The sequence below is a fragment of the Echinops telfairi genome, unplaced genomic scaffold (assembly GCF_000313985.2).
Source record: "Echinops telfairi isolate 266 unplaced genomic scaffold, ASM31398v2 ScPeMD7_2010;HRSCAF=2546, whole genome shotgun sequence".
In the NCBI taxonomy this organism is placed as follows: Eukaryota; Metazoa; Chordata; class Mammalia; order Afrosoricida; family Tenrecidae; genus Echinops; species Echinops telfairi.
Window position 1 is genome coordinate 23,781,237 of NW_022105908.1, and position 22,677 is coordinate 23,803,913.

Sequence of the window (22,677 nt, forward strand, 5' to 3'; positions counted from 1 at the left end):
ACGCCTTCTCCTGCTCTTTTCCAGCTCCCAGGCTGGCACGTGATGCCTTCCCCTGCCCTTGGGTGTGTGCCTCCTCCGGCACCAACTTCACTGGGCTTGCTGCCATAGCCCCTTTCTGTTAATTCCGACTGATGGTGCCCCCTGTGTTACAGAGCAGAACAAAGCTCCCGCGGAGCATCTTGACTTTCTTCTTAATGGAAGCGGGTCTTTTGCTCTGGGTTGACGTTGGGTGGGTTCAAACCACTCACCTGCAGGGAGCTTCCTTTCACTCGGTTAGCTGAGTGTCTGCCCTCACTGGCAGGTCCAAGGGCAGGGGTGGGGGTGGAATAGGCACTGGCACCACAATGGTGACCATCGCTCCCACTGCATGACTGTGGGGCTGACAAGAAGGAGCCTTCCGACTGTCCTCTCCAGCCCCTGGGCTTGGATGGGGGACAGCGGTGATGCTTGGCTCACGAGAAGAGCTTGACCATTTGAGGAGACATTCACCCTCCTGCGGGTTCCCCATGCCAGGGCTCAGAGCTGGACTTCGGTGGACACTCCACAGGGGCTGGGTCAGAACAGCCATGCCCAACAAGCCTCGTGTGCGGAGCAGGGGAGTCTGCGTGCGGCAGGGGCACAGAGGGACTGAGCTCACACCATCACCATCAGTTAATGTGGCGGGAGGGAGGGGGGCCGTCATGTCCCCAACCAGCCAGCTCCTTCTCAAGAGAAACCAAATGTCCTCATGAGTTCCTCTCCTTATGACATCAGGGGCAGCCCAGTTCATGAACTATAAGCGTTGAATCATGGGTCCGAGTCTGGCTGGGCAGTTTGTGATGTCAACTCTCCAGGAAGGGCTGAGACTGGGGAGCGGGCAAGGGCTCAGGGGAAGAGCCTGGGCCCTGGAGACTAGCCTATCCAACCACTTGGAGCAGGGAGCCCCAGGAGGCAGGGCAGGAGCAAGCCAAGGTCAGAGATATGCACGCTGCTCGGAAGCTGCCGGGAGGTAGGCACAGCCTGGCACCACCAAGGTGGCCATCAGCAAGCAAACAAGTGATCTCCCAGCCGGGCAGCAGGGGAGGGGCAGGCTGCTCCTGCTCGTGGGCAGAGAGAGCATGCCTCCCCACCGCTGCCTGCCTGGAAGCTGCAGGCCTCCCGCAAGGCCCACTGAGTCCAGCTGCTCTGAACACAGCAGCAAGTGTGGGATCCGCAGAGCCAGCCCTCCCCACCCACCGTGGAGACAGGGGAGTGGGGGGTGTCAGAGGATGGTAGCTGGGCCGGTGAAGATATCAGTGTGGCAGCGGATCCGTAAGGCCCAGGAGCCAGGAGTCACCACACCACACCTGAGCGGCCTAGGAGAAACCCATCTCTCAGACCACCATCTGTCCCCGAGTTGTGTGCAGAGGGTGAATTCACACAGAGGGTGTCCTGTACCTTCCTGCCCTGCAGAGTGGGGGGGGGGGTCGGGGTCAGAAAGGGTCTCATGAACTGGAAGGCCCAGGGATGGGGAACACCTCGAGACCCCTACTGAGCAGGGTGCACCGCGTAGGGAGGGCTGGGATGATCCCCCTCTCGTCCCTCTTGCTCCCAGCAGAGGTACCCTGAGGCAGAAACAACATGCTGGCCCACTGGCCTGAACTTCATAGGCTCCGTGCTTTAATGGGGGACCCTGGCACCCCGGCTGCAGACCCCAGAGCGGCAGGGCTGGTGCAGTGTACGGGCACAGGCCCAGGCCTCCTGCGAGGGTGCTGACAGCTCAATCCTGGCCCAGGCCTCGGGCCGGCCAGCTCTCTGGCTGGGAGGGTGGAAGTGGCAGGTGCAGCTCTGCCGGGGTCCCTGAGCCACAGCCAAAGGTCACAGCGGTTCGCAACTGTGGAGGCTGGTGAGAGGGCCAGGTTTTCCGAGCAGTGGGCGGGGCCTCCTTGCTTCCTGCAGGGGTCTCAGGGCTTCTCTGGAGGGGCTTCCGCCCCCAAAAGCAGGCTGAGGCGCTCCACATCCTTGCTGTTTGAAGGCCCTGGAGGAGGAGTGACACTCAGCCCCAAGGTGAGCTGGGCACAATCTCACTGGACATCTTTTCAAACTGCAAACTAAATCCTCAGGCCGACCCCTCCCTCCCCAGCTTCTCCAGCCTAGATCACCGCAGGACCTCCTAGGGCCTCTCTGCTTCACTTTAGGCCCCCACAGACGGTTTGACCTTAGCCGTGGGGGGTGCTGTGGGCAGCAGTTCAAACCCAAGCAGCCCTGGGAGAAAGACGAGGCTGACCGCTCCCGTCAAGGTCAACAGTGTGAATCCTCCAGATGGCAGTGACGATGTAAATCTGACCCCTCCTGCTCCTTCCCCGAAAGCACCTCCTCCCTGAACACACACACACACACACACACACACACACACACACACACACACTACCATCAAGTCAATTCAGACTCATAGTGACCCTGCACAGGGTTCCAGAGACTAAATTTTGTCAGGAGCGGACAGCCTCATCTCTCTCCCACAAAGCAGCTGCTGGATTTGAACGGACGACTTCACAGTTAGCAGCCTACCACCTAACCCCCAGTGCCTACTCCCTCGGTGTTAAGGCCACAGCCCTCACCGGGGCCCACCAGGCTCCTCCTGCTGTGGCCTTGTTACTCCTGCCCTCAGCCCCAGCCCACCATGCCCTGCCTTGTTACTCCTGCCCTCAGCCCCAACCCACCATGCCCTGCCCCCCACCTCACCACACTCCCAGCTGCACTGGCCTCTCGAACATCAACCACTCCCACCTCAGGGCCTTTGCACAGGCTCTGTGCTCTGCTGGGAGCACTCTTCCCCCAGATAGCTGCATGGTTCCCCTCCTCCAAGCCTGTGTTCCACTCCCACCTGTTGGCCCTCCTGGACCACCCTAGCAAATATGCCCACCTGGCCCTTGCTACCCCCTCCCTGTTTTGTCCCTCCTGAGCACCTATTCCCTCAAAAGTGCCACAGACAAACTCTGGTATCTGCTTGCTCTGTCTGCTTCGCCTTCGTCTCCTTCCACGAGAGGGCTTGGGACCTGGCCCAATCCATTCCACCGCAGCACCTGCACCGCTGCCTGACACCTAAGTCCGGCTGCCATCCAGTCGATGCCAACCCGTGGCAGCCTCCCAGGTACCAGGGTAGAGCTGAGCTCCTCAGGGTTTTTACTGATTGCATTTGGGGCGGGGGGGAAGATCACCAGGGCTTTCTTCCAAGGGGCCCCCAGGTGAACCCAAAATACCACCCCTTCAGTTAGCAGCCAGGTGTGTTAACTCTTTGTACCACCAGGGGACCCCTCCCTTGGGCTCGTAAAACTCAGAACTCACTGCCATTGAGTCGATGCTGACTCTCAGCCACCCCATAGGACAAAGTGGAACTGCCACTGAGAGTTTCCCAGACTGCAACTGTTTGTGGGAGTAGAGAGCCCCCGTCTTTCTCCAGTGGAGTGGCTGGTGATTTTGAACCTCAGACCTTGGTGCTCGTAGCTCAACTCGTAACCACTGTGCCACAAGGCCTCTTAATAGGTGTGTAATAAATACTTTTGAATGAATGAACGAACTGGCCAGGGGCTCAGCTTGAGTGGGTGGGACGGGCATGGGTGGGACGGGCAAGGGTACCTGTGCCAGTCGGCTGAGCCTGGGCCTGGGCCTGGGCCTGGGCCTGGTCTCGGTCTCTCTCCAGGTGCAGCGCAGTCAGCAGGAAGCAGCCACCGCCCAGGACGATGATAAAGGCGCAGCCCATGAAGCTATGTTGCAAGCTGAGGAAGCGTTGCAGGTAGGAGTCCGGTCGCCTTGCCCGCAGAGCACTGGAGATCTGTGGAGGAGGAAGGCTGCGCCTTGCTGGCCCACCAGACCACACCGCAGGTCTTAGCACAGGTGGTCCCCACCCCCGGGGCCTTACCAGGCCAGTGAGGTAGGGGCTGCTCGCATCTCCCAGGATGTGGCCCACTGTGATCTGCAGCGCCTCTGCCGTCCCCCGGCACCTGGGCACCACCACAGACTGCAAAACACAGGATCCCAGGAAAGCTCCCCAAGTGAGGACAGAAGGTGAAGACCCCATACCACCTCCTGTTTTCCACCTGCCAAGGTCAGGGACCTGGAAGTGTGACAGCCTGGCTGGGGGAGCAGCCACCATGAGAACAGTGGGGCGGGGGGCCCCAGCTTAAGGCTTTGGTCTCCAACTGGAAATGAATAAATGGATGAGCCAAGTGTGGCATAAACGGGGTAGTGGGGAGGGAGCTTCAAAAAGTTCTTGGAAAGCTAGAAGGATAAGATAATGGGGTTTTTCCATGAATGATTCGCAGCCCTCTCATGCCTACAATGGAGGATTGATAGTCAACCCCAGAGAGAAATCACGTTTCCGAACGGTGAGGATGGAAGGCCGAAGAACTGAGGCCTTTGAATTGTGGCGTCAGTAGAGAGCATGGAATATACCACGGACTGCCAGGTGGCAATGGGTTTGTAGGTTTGGGGGAGGGCTTTTGCCAGAAGAATGAATAAATCCGCCTGGGAAGAAGTGCAGCCAGAAGGCTCCTTAGAAGGGAGGGTAGCAACTTCATCTCGTCCTTCCGAGCTGTCCTCGACGGGGACCAGAGGACGTCGTGCTTGGCGAAGCCAGCGGAGAAAGAGGAAGCCCCTCCACAAGATGGGACGGCGCAGTGGCTGCAGACATGGCACGGTGGTGCGGCCAACGCAGGGCCCGGCAGGGCTTAGTTCTGCGGTCCGGAGGACTCACTAAGGAGTCGCAACTGACACACGGGAACCCAACCACCACAGCACGTGGCTGGACCTTGGAAGCCTTCTTCGGAAACAAATCAGACACGAAACAACAAACATGGTTGCAGCCTCCGTATATGAATGATCCCGAGTGAGTTGGATTGGCGGTTGCCATGGAGAGGAGAGGGGGGGGGGGTGCCTGAAGAAGGGGGTGGTGGGGACAATGCTTCCGGGGCACAGAGTTTCTGTTTAGGATGATGTACAGTTTCGGCAACAAAACTTGGTGATGACCACAAGCATCATGGGTGTCATTTGTGCCCCTGAATCATATATGTATAAACTATTAAGATGGGAAAGGTTATGTCCCATGTATTTAATCACAATTAAAAAAAAATTTTTTAATAGTAAAAAAATAAAAAGCCTGGGCAGAGATCAGGTACAGCTGTGACAGAAGTGATGGGGTTGGGCAGAGGTCCAGGCTGGCAGAGTGAGAAGGAACTCCATGGAAGAGGGTGACGTGGGCTCTGCCGCCCTTCTGTAGCCTCGATGGCGGCCCCTGGCCAGCAGGTAGGAATATGGATTCTGCCACCAAGCTGTCTGAGTCCCCATCCCTGGTCCCCCCACTCGCTTGGCTGTATGACGTTGGGCAAATCGCTTCTCCTCTCTGTGCCTCCATCTCCCCTTCCCCTCAAATAAAGATAATGACAGCACTTCTCTACAAGACTGAGTTATCATGACTAATCTGGTACCTACCAGGAGGCGTCTTGTTTATGTCAAACCCCAGCACTCCGCGAGTGCTTCTGGGCATTTGAGCTCTGTGCTTTCTGGATGGGTCAGCTGGTTACACACTTAGCCACTAGCCCAGAAGTTGGAAGGCCTGGTGAGCCCTCTGAAAGGCGACCACCTAGGAAAACCCCGTGGAGCTCGGTTCTACCTGACCCGGCAGGGTGTGGCCATGTGCTGAAAGGGACTGACCACCAGCTGGCCTGGCGGTGGTGGTGATGCTGTGTTTTGGTCAGCACGCCTTCCTTCTCCGGTCCTGCTGAGCATCCCGATTTGTTGCTTTGGAATCACTACCTCTGTGACGCCCTCTCAGAGTTCAGAATCCTGCCCTGAGTGTCCCCAGGCCACTCGCAGGTGTCACTCGGAGCTAGGAGACTGCTTTTCTTCGTCCGCCCCTTGTACAATTCCTCACAGGTCCCTGGGGTCCAGCGAGCACCAGGCACCAAGGGGACTAGCTGAAAAGCTGCCAGTCAAAGCGCTCAAGTAGAAGAAGCATCTTCGAGACTGACTGGTCCCAGGGGACAGCCCTGCCAGAGCCCAGGGCTGCAGCAGGGCGGGGCTGGGGAATGGAGAGGAGGAGCACAGAGGAGAGGCCTCAACCAGGAACTGACCGGGCATCCGAGACCCACTCCCGAGGCCTTCCCCTGCTGCCACCTCGGTTGTAACTCACAGCACCCCTGGTTAGGGTTTTCAAAACTGTCCATCTTTATGAGAACAGACGGCTTCATCTTTCTCAAAGGGAGGAGCTGGTGGGCTTGAACTGCCGACCTTGCTTTTAGCGGCTCAATGCCTATTCCACCAAACACCCCAGCTCGCCCCCCCCACCAAAAAAACCCTCACTCACTGCCATCAAGTCAGTGCTGACCCACAGTGACCCTAAAGGACAGGGTAGAACTGCCCTGTGGTTTTCCAAGACTGTCACTCTTTACGGGAGTAGAAAGCCCTGTCCTTCTCCCTCGGTGCGGCTGGTGGTTTCAAACTGCTGACCTTGCGGCTAACAGCCCCGTGTGTAACCACGGTGCCAGCAATGCCGCCAGGGCTCCATCAATATAAACTCATCAGAGGATAATGACAAAGATAACAGCAACAATTGCTACCACTTCTTAAGTACTTCCTGCATGCATTTTATATATCAACTCCAATCACCCATGAGAGAGAGAGATGCAATTACGGTCTGAGTGGAATCGAGGCCACAGAAAGGCTAAGGAACGTGCCCCGGGGTCACCCCACCAGGAAACAGCAGAGCTGAGACTGACCCTGGACCTGGCCTGTTGACCACACTAGTGTCCCAGGCAAGGAAGAGCTTTTCCGTTCCTCATTTGGGAAATGAGGAAAAAGAGAAAGAGGACTAGCTCCCAACCATTGAACAGGACCGTGCTGGGCAGAGCAGTGGGAAGAACAGGCACGTGGGGACAAGGGTGTGGAGGCCAGAACCCGGAGGCTGGTGCTGCAGGGGTCTGGTGAGAGGGGAGCCGTGTGGGTGGGCCGAGGGGCAGGAGTCATGGTGGTGCTGGCCCTGGTCATAAAGGAAGCTGGGTCTCCACCCCTCGCTGGCCCTGCCAGCAGTCAGGAGGAACTGACCACAGCTTTGCACCTCCGCAAGAGCTTCTTTCTCACCTCATAATTATGCGATTACTCACGGGTGGCTCTGGGGAGAAGGGAAAGGCCTCTGGAAGGTGGACCCTGAGTGACCACCAAAGGCCAAGCTGGGGGCCAGGGCTTCTCAGCCCCTCAGTCTCTTCCTTTCCTCCCAGAAACCTCCACCTGCTGAACCCACTGTGAATCACTGGCAGCTGTGGGAGAAGGAGCCCTCCCCGTCTGTGCTGGGTCCTCCTTGTGGTCTTGTAGCCAGGGGAGCCAAGGCTGGGCCCGCCAGCAGCTGGCCAGTGCAGGGAGTAGTTTTAGAAGGTGCCCAAGACTCCAGGCCGGCTCTATTTTGAGATAACCCTACTTCTGTCTGTGGCTCTTCCCTTCTTAGAAGAGCTGTTCCCTTTCTACCCCGGGGGCAAGACCAGTGCCACCACAGCAGCAGCCACCAGGTGCAGACCACCTGGCCGGCCCCCCTCTGCGTCCTGCTCAGCCTTGCCCCCAGACACCCCTAGGAGGTGAAACAGATGAGCAAGCACACTAGAACAGACGGCACCCTGGTGGGGAGCAGAGGCTGAGCAGGGGGTATGGGGGGTGCTGACCCTCCAGGGATCGCTGGGGAAACCTGCTGAGGAGGTGGGAGCTGAGGTTGGTGGCTGGGTTGCAGAAGCCCGGAGCACAGGGCTGGGAAAGAGAGGGCAAGGTCTCCTGCCCTGCTCTGCCATGCTTGGGGTGGGGTCAGTGGGCTCTGAGCCACCGGGGGTGCGGGGTCCAGACAGCCAGCCGGGCTGGGAGGCAGCTGGAGAGCCCGTGGGTTGGTTTGGGAGGCAAAGGCCTGGAGACACAGGGTTCCAGGGAGCCGGTCCCTCTGAGGCTGAGGGTCCAGCCAGGCTGGGAGCTGGTCTTCTCTGCATGTAAGCCCCACCATTTTTAGCCAAAGAGCTGCCAGGCGGCAGGAGCCGCCGGGGTTGAGTGACTGAGCTCCCTGACAGAGGAGTATATAAAGGAAGGTAGGACTACCCTGGTTGGGACTTGGGAAAACAAGCTAACCCAGATCAATGTTTCTCCAAGGATGCTCCTGGGAATAGCTACTTGAGAGTGATTCAGGAAGTTGAAAGGCAGATCCCTGGGCTTCACTGGATCAGACTCTGAGGACAAAGGGCCTAGAATTTGAATTTGTCACAAGCACCCTCCAGCCCCAGGTGGCTCCTACACACAGTGAAGCTTGAAAACCTCGGGACAGCGAGCCCTGGGAGTCCCTCCCACAGAGCGAATCTGAGGTCTCCTCCTTGTGGAGGGGACCAGAGATAGCCAGGGCCCCAGTACGTGCAGAGCACTCTGCAGAAAGGCCTGGCAGTCTGCTTCAGGAGAAGGAAACCCACACCAACAGCTGTGGAAAGCCCGAGGGAGCACAGTGCCACACCGGCACGCAAGGGGTCACCAGGACTCAGAGGTGGCTCTGTGACAACTAGTCCTTCACTTTTTTAAAACGTTCTCCCTGTCTTATCATTGAGGCCCCGGAAGCCCAGAGAAGTGAAGATTCATGACCAAGGTCACATGCAAGTGAGTGGCAGGACTGGGAGCTGACGGAGGTGGTCAGCTCCAGAGTCTTAGCTCCTGGGCTCACCCTCTGACCCCACCAACAGGCTCCCACCTTCCAGACGTGCAGCCCCTTCGAAGGTTTGTCTGTCAGCTCCGTGGCCTCCCTCCAGCCCAGGGTTATTGAGTCCAATGTCCCCCTCCCCTCCACAACCTGCTCTCCCTCCACACAAGCACCACACACACACACACACACACACACACACACACACACGGATGCATGCACACATACATGCACGCACACATGCATGCATGCACACACTCCTTGCTCTCTTCAGGTCCCTGCTGGATGAGAAGCTCATCTCAAATCCAGCCCAGCAGATGGGATCTCTCCACACCGGCCACACAGCATCTACCCCACACACTTCCTGCCTCCGGCTGTCCTCAGGCTGCCGCCTCCGGGCAGGCCTCCTCTCGGAGGCCAGTGACTTCCACAGCCCTGGGTGGCATGCACTGCCCATCCTCTCGCCAGAAGCAGCGTCCTCCACACCAACTCTCCAACCCCTGGGCCTCTGAGCTCTCCCCCTCAGCCTATGCCCTCTGTACCCCAGGATGCTTGCTGTGGCCTGGCCTCTTGGGAGGCCCCACCAGCCTCCCCTGACCCTCTGCCAATTCCAGTGACCATCCTTTCTCTCTCCTCTCTTCTTGGGGTACTTGTCTACCCCTTGGCCAGCCTCCTTCACTTCCCCCTTTCCCCTCAGCCTGCAACAGCACAGCGTCTGGCCCTCCGTTCTACAGACTGGGTCCTGACAACCTGCCCTGGTCTGCACTTGGCCCTGTCTCCATCCCTCCTGACTCTACCCTGGGGAAGATGAGCTGCACGGCTGGGCTGCAAGGTTTGGTCTGGTTCTCAACACGAATTGCAGAAAGGCTGAGGGGCTTTGAGAAGGGGAAAGATAGGGCCATCCAAGAAGAATTCCCGAGGGGATGGAACTCCCTAGGTTTGGGGTCTGGAAGCCTCCAGACGAGGGAGGGGCTGTGGGAAGCCCTGGCTGGGTGGATGGAATCATGCCTGGCCAGCTCCCCAGCAGAGCCGGATGGGTCAGACACGGCTGGCTGGCCCTACGTCCCCTCCCCCGACAGCCATCCCTCCTGACTGGGCCAGGTTAATCATTCTGGCACACACAGACCCTGAAGGACATGCACACGCTCCTCACATATCTGTGGAGCTGTCATGTGGAAAGGGATAGCGCAGTGGGGGGCAGGGAGGACGCTGCAGGGGGCCAGTTTCAGCTCCAGCTGCCCAGCCTGAGAGAGTAGAAGCTGTGCTTTGGGGGGGGGGGGCACACACAGTGGCAAGTAGACAGCCACACACAGTCGGCCACCACGTTCCTGCGGGCCCAGGCAGCGCCTTCTTGTTCACTGGCTCATTCACCCGCCAGGCGAGTTCTGCTCATCCCTTTTATAGACAAGCAAACTGAGGCCCGAGGCCACACAGCGGGTCTGTGGTTGACCCTGGGCTGGAGTCCGAAGCACCTGTCTGGAGGGTGAGGCAGAGAAAACCCTTCTGCAGGCAGTCCCACCCAGGAGCCACAGGCAACGCACTGCTGAGCAGGGAGCACAGGGAGGGGGCCATTCAAGCTGCCCTGCGAGGGGCCAGAGCGTCCCACCCACAGTAGGATGCAAGCAGCCACCATGCTGACTAGTGCACAAGGACAGCAGATCCCCAAAGCCCTTTCAATCTTCCATGCCCGGACACCGGGTTTTCTTAGGGGGGCAAAACCAGCTGCCTTTGAGTTGACTTTGACTCAAGTTGACCCCACGTGTGTCTCTTTGCAATGAATGGCTGCTTTGGGAAGTTAGATCACCAGGCCTTTCTTCTGAGGCACCTCGGGTGGACCTGAACCACTACCCCTTCTTCCTCTTTTTCTTAAAAATTTTATTGGCACTTCATCCACATCTCATACAATTCAATAGTTCAACCATAGTAAGAGGATCCGCTAACCTTTCTCTGAGCAGCAGAGCACTGTTGCACGACCCAACGATTCCCTTTGAGTGACAGAAAAGAAGAAAGTGGAGATTTGAATTGCTATCAGACCCCCAGCCGGTATTCACAGGGGATCGTCTGTGCCCTGCACTGGGCAAAGCTTCACATCAGTCAATCTCATTTCGACCTCACAGCTGGTGTGAGCTAGGACAATTATCATCCCCATTTCCACCTTGGAAAACTGAGAGCCCAGAGACACAGTACGACTTGCCTGAGGTCACACAGCTGGTGAGCTGCAGAGCCAGGGCTGGAAGCCTGGTCAGTTTCCCTGAAGCCAGCTTTAGGAGAGCGGCCTGCCCACTGTCAGGCACAGGCTCCCGGGATCCAGCACCTTCCACCAGGGGGCATGGGAGAGGTCTTGGTGTGCTCCCAGGTCTGGGGCCCTGGGTTACACACCGACAGCCCTTCACAGCCTTCAAAGTTGTACTTCGAACAGATTCGAGCCAGTTCAGATATGGCCGATGCCGTGGAATTGGAACAGACCCACATTTCTAAACCTTGAGGGTCCCAGAACACAACTGGAATGGGGAAAATGTATGCATGGGAGAGGCTCCGTGAGTCCTCGCAGGAGTCTGCTGTGGGGAGACTGGACATGTGGAGAGGAGGTGTGTGGGCAGCAACACAGGGTCAAAGCATCATGGTCAGCTGCCATCCCTGGGCCCACCATTGGTGTTTCTGACTCTGCTGTTCAGGAGATTTGGTTGCTATGCAACGCACATGCCGCCCTTGTTTTCTAAGAGGGAGATTCCATCTCCAGCTCGCAGCTGATCTGTAATTGTTCCCGTTCCCATACTGCCCTGCTGCACCCACATTTTACAAAGCTGGGTCCATGCTGGTTTCACTTTGCCGTGCATGACTGGCCCTCGGAACCCCTGCAAAGTCCTGTTCCCAAGGCCTTCTCTGCATGTTTCCCAGAGGAGACAATGGAGCTTGCCACTTGGGAAGACACTGTGCTGGGCTCTGGACCTACCAGAGTCATGTGATAAGGCCAAGTCCTTGCCTGAACCCACCTCCCTATATTACAGCTCATGATCCGAAACCTGGGGCAGCCTCAACCACAGGGCTCAGCAGCCTGCCTCCTGCATCGGGGTTCACACTGCCTAGAGTGGGGGGTTGCTGAGAAGGGACCCTAAGTTAAAGGAGCCTAAGCTCCAGTCCTGCCTCAGTGCCTTGGCACACTGTGTGACCTTGGTCCATGCACATGCCCTCTCTGAGCCACCATTGGCTCTCCTGCAAAACGGGAACGAAGGTCAGAGATGTTGCATGAGTCCCGTCAATGGCCCCAGCTAATTAACTGCTTAATGACCTTGGTTCTCTGCCCTACAGATTTTGAAGCCCCTCCCCACTCCCAAACAGGCAGAGGTTCAGCCCTGGGCTGGACAGGCCCTGCCTCCCTCCCCCAGAGGCCCGGAGGCCCCCATCCTGACTCCCACACTTACCAGCAAGATGTCAGCAACCACTGCCCAGTTGCAGGATAACAGCAGCTCCCCGAGAGCCAGGAACACCTGTGGACAAAGGTGGCCCAGGTGAGGCTCGCAGGCCAGTCACTGCCCACAGCTTAGAGAAGGGAGATTAAGACTCCACAGAAGAAACCCAACAAAACCCATGGCCATCGAGTCCATGCCAACTCACGGCAACCCTACAGGACAGGGTAGAACCGCCCTTGTGAATTGCCGAGACTGTAACTGTTAGGGGAGTGAAAACCATGTCTTTCTCCGGAGGAGAGACTGGTGGGTTTGAACTGCTGACCTTGCAGATTGCAGCCAAACTGCTGGATCCATAGGGAAATAGGTGGTGCTGGATCTAGGCACCACCAAGACATACTGGTGTGCGAAGTCTGGGGCCCGGTTCCAGCAGCGCGGAGCGCAAGAAGGCATCCCTCTCTGGGCCAGGCCACACGCTGACCAGAGGAGGGGGCCAGGCCAACTCTGGGAGCAGCTCTGTCCCTAATGAACAGCCCCCAGGGTCCAGCCCTCAATCACCTCAGCTCCTGTAGGAGGGAACAAGCGCTCCCAGGCCCTGTGAGTGACAGAGAAGCAGAAAGGCCCATGGAAACTCCTAGCCTGCCAGCCCTCCTCTGCTATCCATGCTACTGTGTGCCCCAGAGCCAACCTGGCCTGGCACCCCCTCAGCAGCACCTTCTGCAGGCCATAGTCAAGTCCAACCTCGGGGCCACCTTTGCCCAGAGCAATATGTGGACCTATACCCCCCACTGCAGACGGTGAACCCAAGCCCCAGCCCAGGCCAAGGTCTGTGCCAGGGCCCCAGCTGATGCAGGGTAACACTAGCCTGAAATGCAAGCAGGAACCCCCAGGCTTGCGCACTGTGGGGCTGGCGCAGCCTCATGGACCCACCCTGCCCTGCTCCCAGTGTCCTCCGGTGACCACAGGTCCCCGCAGGCTCACCAGATCCAGCTCCAGGACCCCTCCCCCCACCTCAGGCCAAGGGATTAGGATAATCCTCATTCCCCTCACTCAAGAGGGGCTTAATGAGGTCCCAAGAAGAAGCGATGGGTTCTCATTTCTCACAGCTTATTTCTGGAGTGGAATTAGTCTATTCTTAGAGTCACGGGGCAGCAACGGTAGGGCAGCCCAGGCTCCAGTAACCGGAGTCCCACTCCCCGCACCCCTTCAGCCTTTCAGTCTTCACGGCATGTTCGATGCATCAGCCCACCTAACCTCTCATCTACCAGCCAGGAGGCTCTGGCTCCGGGGCACACGGCAAGGCACCTCCTGGTGCGCTCCTTGCCCTTAGGGCTGCCCCTGTGAGAGGTCAGGGCAAGGAGGCTGTTGGCACAGAGCTCCGTGTGGCCTTGGCAACCACAGGGCCTGGTAAGGGCGGCCCGGGGAAGATCAGAGGAGAGCCGGGCAGGAGCATGGAGGTTGCAGGCAGACATGGCCGTGGGCAGAACCCTGGAGGGTGGGCCAGATTAGAGGGCCCACGGAGAGCATCCAGCCAGGCTGAAGACCAACCGCACCTGCCTGCTTCAGGAGCTAGCAGTGTGACCCAGTATGGGGAACAGAGCCAGCAGGGAGTAGAGCTCCGAGGGTGCCCTGAGCACCAGCTCCAGGAGGCCCTGGGCGCCCACAGGGGAGGTCCTGGAGGGCAGGGCTGCTCTCCCTCTGGGGCAGGGGCTGGGCCCCCACAGGGTGGGAATCGGGAAGTCCAGGCAGGCAGGTCTCCGGCAGGGCGCCAGGCAGGCCACAGACCCACATTCCAGCGCGGCAGGGTCAGCCAAGAGTCCTCGGGAGCCACATGAAAGTCCAGCCCAGCCCGCACCACCCTCCCCACCACCCTCCTCGCCTCCGCTACGGCCACTGCCCTGGGGCCTCCTCCACCTGGAACGCCCCCCCCCCAACACACACACCTCTGGGCTGTGGCCACCATTCCCGAGCCCCACGGAGTGATTCCCCCACACCCACAGGACATACTGAAATACACCTTTTCCTTCCTCCAGCTGGGGCAGGGTGGGTCCCCACCCCCCAAAATAGAGCCTGCAGAGGGAGGCTGCAGCCACAAAGGGACCTTTGAGACTGAAGGAGCCGCCCGAGGATGCCAGGTTTCTTCAGACACACCTGGAAACCGGCTCTGAGCCGCCAACCCCCGTCTCCGCCCGGCTGGCCGGCGGCTTTGAGGGGCGAGGGCCAGGCTGGGGAGAGGCCGCTCCTAATCCTGTAATGACAGAGGCTCCTCTGGGACAGCCGCCCGGGCCCCCACAGCTCCAGGAGGGGCCCTCCGGCAGAGAGCGGGCTCCAGGCTGCACGGGCTCCGACCCCTCCCTGTCTTGTGGGCAGTCCTGGAAAGAGCACTGCCCTGCAGGCCTCAGTTTCCCTAGTTGTAAATGGCGGGGGTGGTCCAGGTGCTTGATGGGTGCCTCCAGCACCAACTGCCTGAGCTTCTTCTTTTTTAATCATTTTATTGGGGGCTCTTACAGCTCCTCACAATCCATCCATCCATCCCTTGTCTCAAGCTCATTTGTACACGTGTTGCCATCATCATTTTTAAAACATTTTCTTTCTAATTGAGCCCTTGGTATCAGGCTCATTCCCCCCCCACTCCCTCGTGATCCCTTGATAAAGTATAATTTTTTTTGTTTTCATATCTTACACCAACCACGGTCTCCACCTGAGCTTCCAAAGCTAAACACACACCCCCATGCCCCCCACTCCGTCTCACAGGCCACCTGCAAACGGGACTTTGCACATCAGTGGCTCCCAAGACCCCCTCAGACAGGGGTCCCACAGGTCAAAGACTCACCAACAACAGGCCCTGGTTTGAAGTCAAGTCACCAGGAAGCATTTAATTGGCATGCTCCCAGGGGAGGAGCCCTGGTGGCTCAAAGGGTTAAGCCCTGACTCCTCACCAAGCGTCTGGGGGCATGAAACCACCCAGCGTGGTGGTGTGTAGGAAGGAGGGCCCGGCGACCTGCCTTCGCAGGGCCGCAGACCGGAAATCAGTCTGGAACAGTTGAACCCTGCACACACACGGGGATGCCGCGAGTCAGCATCTGAGGCCCCCACAACTGATTTCCCTGTTGTTCAGTCTCAGCCCCGCAGTCCCAGGGGCTGACCCAGTCTCCACACTCATCCTCCCCCACCGTCTCCTCTAGGGGAGCATCTTGCCCAGGATGGAGGAGCCCCAGGCCAGCCAGGACGCAGACCCCAGTCACTGAAGCTGCTTCTGCCCGGGCACCCACTTCGGAGGTGGGAAATGCCTTCCCCCAGGCCAGAACCGCTGCCTCCTGTGCTTGGCTCACTCACTCCTCCTCAGATCACTGACTGCTGCCCATTCTTTAGCCTAACGCCCCTCAGAGCTGCCCCTTCCTGCCCAGGCTGACCCCGCTCTCCCCTCCTCACCATTTCCCAGGCTCCACTGGTCCTCCCCACACCAGCCCTTGAGGGGGGTTCTGGGAGGGAAACTTGACCCTGCAATGGTCTCCTCAGAGTCCGGCCATGCTCCCCTGCATCCCAGGCAGTAGGTAGGGCCTGGGAAAGCTGTCTGGAGCCTGAGAAACACGGAGCCCCATCCCCTGCAGCTGGCATCTCAGATGAAGGAGAATTTCTCTCTGGAGCTGCATCCCTGAGCAGAGGTGCATGCACACACATGCACACACACACACTATCACACATGCACACGCACTCACCTACGCCTGCAACCACTCGAACATGCACACGGATGCACACTCAAGACCTCACTCGCAAGCACATGAGCTTCAACATGCTCACACACATGCACATACATCCACATGGACACAAAGAGCCTGGGAGACTACAAAAACTCACACACCTCACGTCCTCACACGTGCGTGCGCATCACTCACACACGCAGGCTCAACAAACAGTCAGTAAAACCAGGAGCCGTCCGGTTGCTTCCAACTCACAGTGTCCCACATGCAGCAGAGTAGAATTTACAATGACTGAATTTTAAGGATGTAATTCACCAGACCTTTCCTCCACGGAACCTCTGAGTGGACTCAAACTTTCGATCTTTCTGTTGACAGCAAAACACGCCAACCGTTGACAGCCCCCAGGGATTCCATAGGGGGGTGTGGAGTTGATATTCCAAAGGTTTTCCAAAGACTCACATGCGGTGACAAGAGCACAAGGCAGACAGGACCAATGACGTGCTGGTGTGCACTTACTGAGTATCAGTCTACACTTTCCTGCGTGCACCCTGACACGATGCACAGAAATGTACACATGGACAGTCACACTGGTGGGTACACACAGACTTGCTCATGCATGTATATGCACGTGTGTGTACACATTCTCCTACCTAGTGTGTACACATTCTCCTACCTACATACCTACAGATATGACTCTCCTCATGCACTTGCGCACCCAGGTAGATGTGGGGAGGGAGCACGGAGAGAAGATGGAGCGTCCGCTGCATCACAAGGAAGGGCCAGCCCCTGGGGCGTGCAGAAGGCAGACCTTACTCAGCACCTTCACCTGGGCCCAGGCTGGCCTTCTAGAGGACAGAGACTGACCTCGGAACTGCAAAGACAGACCACAGGGAGACAGGGTTCTACAGTCCACCTTGTAAGGAATGGGGTCTTAACAGCTATGAGCAACCATCTAAAATAGGACTCTTGGTCTTCCCCCATCTGGAGGAAAGAAGAGTGGTGACCATGGAAACCCGGGATGAACGGACCACACAAACATCAGTCTCTAGGCCTGGAGACCAGAAGAACTACATGGTGCCCAACGACCACCACAGACTCTGCCCTGAAGAGGATCTTGTTAGAAGCTCCTGGGCTGACTGGGAGAGAAGTGTGGAACGGAACTCAACCTCATAAAAAGAGACCAGGTTTGTTGGCCCGAAAGAGACTGGTAGGACCCTCAAGACGGTGGCCAGGAGTCCCTCCCCAGGTCTGGAACTGAACTCACCCCCATGTGAGAAAAACCAACTATTTAAGGGTGTTTTTTTTAAGGGCAGCATGTGCCCAAGGACAAAATTCAGAGGGTTAGGAAAGAAGGCGGAACAGAAACAGGCAACACAGGGAGCAAGCGGGCTAAGCGGTGGTACTTTGAGGGACTGCGTGCATTGACACGGATCATTGACTGGAGCACTGTGGATGTGCTCTGTCAACCACCACTAACTCACAATAATGCTTTTTAACATAAAAAAGTTCATATTTGAAAACCAGACTGCCGGCCCCCGCCAGGAAGAGAGACAAACACCTCCCATGGGGTCGTGGAGACGGAAGCCGCCCAGGAACCCATCTGCCCCGCTCAAGGACCAACGGAGCCATCAAGACACAGGGCACAGGCCACAGCCTGGCCACCAGCAAGCTGCCATGCCCGCTGGCACACTCTGCCCCCGGGCCTGCCAACCTGTAACTGAAGGCACTGGCATGGGCTCTAGGGCTCCGTCTGGCTTCCAGGAGCCAGCTGCAGCCCAGCAAGCTGGTAGGTGGGCAGGTGGGGAGGGGGGCAGTGAAGGGGGCCCCCACCCCCACCCTGGAGAATGAAGACTGTGGACTCTCCTAGAGGGCAGAGCTGCCCATCCAAGAAGGGACCTTCCTAGATCGCGGCAGGGAGGGGAGGCCTCTGAGGAAGAGCAGGTGGGCTTCTCTCCGGCGCTCGGAGGCAACCCCGGATGTGGTGGTGGTGGTTGTGTGGTTGATAGGTGTGTCAAGTTGATTCCAACGCCTGGCCACCCCACATGGACAGAATAGAGCTGCCCCGCCGGGTCTTCAAGCTGTGATGGTTTAGAAGCAGATCCCTGGGTCTGTTTTCCAAGGAGCCTCTGCAGGGGTTCAGACTACCAATCCTTTCTATTAGGCATTGAGGGCTTAACTGTTTGCACCACAATGACACGCTGCAGACAGCCAGGTCAGCAGTTCAAAAGGAACAGTCGCTCAACGAGAGAAAGACAGGGTTTTCTAGCCCCGTAAAGAGTGACCGTCCTGGAAACTCCCCAAGACGGTTCTACCCTGTGCTGCTGGGCCTCTATGAGTCAGCACCGACTCACTGGTACTGAGTTGGGTTGGGTTGGGCATCCACAGAGAGCCCTGGGTGCCCAGCAGGCCAGGCTCATGTCTGGGAAGGAGTGGAAATATGCTACAGAGTCTGTACCACCCTAGTGGCCAGAGAGCAGATGCCAGAGCCACCTCAGGACCCTCAGCTGGCCCTGGGCAGCAGGGATGCTGGGCACACAGCCTGCCTGTTCCCCGCCGAGCCCTCACGAGGTTCCCCTGTGGGCAGCAGCCTGGACTCCCGCACAGCCCTTCCTTGGGGGTGCTCAGGGCTGAGAAGGCTGGTCTGTCGTCTCTGTGGCAGATGTCAGGGGAGCAGCGACAGCAGGCTCTGTTCATTGTGTGGTGGACACACCCCTCCCCGGGGCAAGCAGGACGTCCAGATCAAGTTTGGGCTGGAAAGGACATTCAAGGTGATCTGGGGCCACTTCTGGGTAAAGATAAACCTAAAGGACCAAATGTCTGTCATGGAGTCCATGAGTCCATGCTGACTCAGAGCGACCCCTGTGGTTTCTGAGGCTGTAACTGTTTACAGGAGTAGAAAACCCAGCCTTTCTCCCTCGGAGCTGCTGGTGGTTTTGAACTTCTCACCATGGGGATTGCAGCCCAGTGCGTAACCACTGCACCAGCAGGGCTCCTCACTAGGCCACGATGGAGAATTAGAATTGGGTCATAGACCGTCCTGCCTCCTCAAGGCAAAAAATAGTCAAAGGCGAGGGGGTCGGGGTAGGGTTTGTTGTTGTTATTGTTTTTAACCAAAGAAAATAATAAAGCTTAGTAAAATATCAGCAGCCCTGGGGGAAAGCAGGCAAGACCAAGGGAGAGAGTAGAGTACTTCTTGACTCCAGTGCCCCGACCATCCCCCCAACTCACTGCCATTTAGTCTATAGCGACACATCGTGGCCTTCTTCTTGGGGGTAGGAAGCCCTGTCTTTCTCCCAAGGAGCAGCTGGTGGTTTTGAACTGCTGGCCTTGTGGATCACAGCCAAGGTGTGTGTGTGTGTGTGTGTGTGTGTGTGTGTGTGTGTGTGCGCACGTGCGCGCGGCCTTAACCACTACCATGGGGGTTCCTTCCCCTAAATCCCCATATCCGGAGGAAAAGATCTGGGTGTGTGTCCTTAATTCTCACTTTGGGGGATGATGTGAACAATGGCTCCAGTCACCGCCTCCTCAAGGCCTGGGGGCACCCCTCCACCCCAGGAGGGGGGTGCAGCCGGTAATTAAGCAGAAGGCTCCCTGTCTGGAGCATTCATCTAATTCCCAGGTGTTCTAACAAAGACACCTCCCTCCACCCCAGCCCTGCAATCCCGCGGGTGACAGAAAGGCCTGCGGCACCCAAGGCGCCCCTTTCCAAGGGCGTCTCTTTGCGGGAGGGACAGTCGAGGGGAGGCTGCCAGAAGCCAAGTACCCCCCTCCAAATCCCCTTGGGGAGCTGCCAGCCGCGCCCAGGGAACCAGGGAACCACCCTACGTGGCGGCGGTGGTAGGTACTGCCAAGTGGCTCTGACCCATAGGGATTCGATGCACAACAGAAGGGACCATCCTGCCCGGTGTTGTCACGTTGGAGACTTTGCTGCAGCCACTGTGCACTGTACAAACACAGGCAGGGAGAGGGGGCACCGAGGGAGGGGAGAGAGGGAGGGAGGGAAAAAGACCCCTCCATCACTGAGCAGAGTGGCCCATTCCCAGGGCGAAGGGAGCGCATTCAGGACCTGGACTACGGGAAGAAGGGGAAAGAGTAAGGAGGGAAGGCAGGAGAAGGGGGCAGGGAAGAACTCATTTGTTTCTAATGAACCATAAACCAAAAACAATCACAAACCCACTGCCACGCACTCATGCCTACGCATCGCCCCTAGAGGACGGGGTAGGCCGGCCCCTGTGGGTTTCTGACATGGTGTTGACAGGCAGCCTCATCTTGCTCCCTCAGAGGGGCTGGTGGTTTTGAACTGCTGACCTTGCAGTTAGCAGCCCAACGTGTAACCACTAGGCTACCAGGGCTCCTACTGTGTATAGGGGAGGGCTTCAAAAAGTTCATGGGAGAAATGGAATGTTAAAAGAATGGGATTTTCCCACGAATATTTTTGAAGCGCCCCCCCATCTCTACAGGAAGTGATGGTCCCCCAATTAACGTGAACAGAGGGGCAGCAAATAGGCCAAGACAGGAAGGAGTTTATTCTGGGCAGTGAGGAGAGGGAGCGTTCCTGTTTTCTCTGGGGGTTGGTTTGTTTGGTTGGTTGGTTTTTTCTGATTAGCTTAATGGGTTGTTTTTGGTTGGTTGGTTTGCTTGTCTCTCCAGTAAGACAACCAAGGTTGTTTGCTATGGTGTGTAGAAGTCAAGCCCTGACTTCACTAGGGCAGGGTCACACATGCACACCCTGCCGCAGGCACTGCCCCAGCCTATCCTGGATCTCTGCTCCTTTCTGTCTGCCCACTCGCTCCCCAGATGAGCCCATTCTGCCTCATGGCTCTAAATCGCTCTCTCGGTCACCCCAGACTCCTGCAGCCCGCTGCCACAGGACAACCTCCCCTCGCACCCTCGGGAGCCTCCCACACTGACTGGATCTAGAGTGGAACTGCTAGGCTTCCGCCTCTTAAGACAGAACAGCAAAACCTTGCTCCTCCTTAGTGTTCCCACTTCAGGAAGTGGCAGCTCGTCTTCCAGTGGCCCAGGCCCAGAGACTCAAGGTCGCCCTCCGCATCTCCCTTGCACGCACGCTACACACTCAAGCCAGCAGGAAGTGCTGTTGACTTGCAAACTCTGTCCACGACCTGACCACTTTCCCACACGTCCTCCCTAAAGCCCCTGGGCCGAGCTCCGGGGTCTCTTGTCCAGCCTCGTAGCTGGTCTCCCTGGGCCCGCCTGTGTTTCTGCCTTCATTCCGCCCTCAACACGGCAGCCGGAGAGATCCTGTCAGAGGCACGTGGAGATTCAGCTAGAAAGTGCGCCCCAAGGCGTCACACCCTCTCAGGAGTCCCAGGAGTCCCTCCGTGGCACGTACTGCCACTGACCAACCGAAAGGAGGGTGGTTTGGATTCAAATTCATCCCCCCACCCCCACCCCCGCACTTCCTTCCAAAGAAAGGCCCAGTGATCTCCTTCTACAAGGTCCCAGCCACAGACAACCCTGGAGGTCTACCATACGCGTGCGGAGGCGCCATGAGTGGGAACTGAGATTCCACAGCCATGGCTGGTTCTGTGCGTCGTCACATCCTTGTGGAGATCCAGCCAGCCTCGAGAACCTGGGCAGCGCCGAGCACTGCGCGTTCACAGGACTTGAAGGCCGGGTGAGGCTGTTTTTAAGTCTAAGGCTTAGGGGACTTGGCAGTACCCTCTTTTGATTTACTGGAACTTTGCCCTGAGATAGGCGAAAACAAACCAACCAACCAACTTTGGGAGATGAGAAGCCACGCGGAGAAGAACCTGGGAGCCCTGCCGGCAGGCAGACAGGTGAGTGAGGCCAGCGTGGACTTTCCAGCCCCGTCCATCCTCCAGGTGGAGTCCGCCATGGAGCCGATGGAACACTCAGGCAGACCCCAGAGCCATAAGAAGTCACGAACCAAGGGTGTCTTAGGCCGTCAAGTTTGGGAGGGATGTCACGCGCCTGTTCTGAAACACGGCAACATGGCCTGGCGCCTTTTCGAGGCCCACGGGCTCTTTCATACAAGGCGACAGAATCCAGTTGATCCCGTCGCCTCACCTGCACGTGGAAGCTGGATCATGCTGAAGGGTGACCGGAGGAAAGTGGATGCACTTGAATTTCCTTGTTGGGAAAGAATACTAGTCAAAGCACACGGTGGACCTCCAGTAGAACAAGCAGGTCTGTCTTGGGGGAAGGACAGTCTGACTGGTCCTCAGACTCAAGGGTGGTAAGGCTTTGTCTGAAGGACTTTGGACAGATTGTGAGGAGAGACCAGTCCTTGGAGAAGGACCTCCTGCTTGGTGGAGTAGAGGGTCAGGCCCTCGACAAGATGGACAGACACCGTGGCTGAAACGATGGGCTCCAACCTGGGAACACACAGGAGGACGGTGCCGGGCAGTGTTGGCTTCTGTTGCACCCGGGGTGCCATGACTCAGCACCAAGGTGGCAGCACCGCACACAGCAGTGTGCTCTGTCAGATCTGTCCAGCCCTGCAGCCTCCTTCAGCACACTCCTGTTCCCCTGCTCTCTGAGCCAGAAGGTAGGGCTGCTTCGAGCAAGAGGACGCAGTGAATGTGAGGCTGACAAGGGTTCAAGGCTGGATCACAGAAGGCAATCCGACTGCAGCTGGCTCAGGATGCTAGTCTTTGGAGCCCAGCCACCGTGATGTGAGGAAGCCCACAGAGAGCCCCCCGCCTCCCACGAACCCCAGTTTGGTGTTCCAGCCCCTGATAAGGTCTCAGCCAATTGCCAGCACCAATCCCCAGACAGGTCAGTGGAGGCCAAGTGCTATACAGACAGGTCACCGCCACCATGACCACCATCATGACCACCACATGACCACCATGACCACCACCATGACCCCCATGACCACCACATGACCACCATGACCACCACCATGACCCCCACCATG

The 22,677-nt window shown here is 57.8% G+C and overlaps 1 protein-coding gene across 1 annotated transcript in view; it reads right to left on the bottom strand.

Annotated features, from left to right (window-relative positions):
• Positions 1-1,922: 1,922 nt before the first annotated feature.
• The window catches only part of SPNS3 (sphingolipid transporter 3 (putative)), a 59,982-nt gene continuing 39,227 nt past the window's right edge, over positions 1,923-22,677 (bottom strand). The window contains exons 9-12 of the mRNA XM_045293330.1: positions 12,088-12,153; positions 3,878-3,976; positions 3,595-3,790; positions 1,923-1,996 (exon numbers count right to left, since the gene is read on the bottom strand). Coding sequence (XP_045149265.1) covers positions 1,923-1,996; positions 3,595-3,790; positions 3,878-3,976; positions 12,088-12,153 — 435 coding nt within the window. The remainder of the gene's footprint in view (positions 1,997-3,594; positions 3,791-3,877; positions 3,977-12,087; positions 12,154-22,677) is intronic.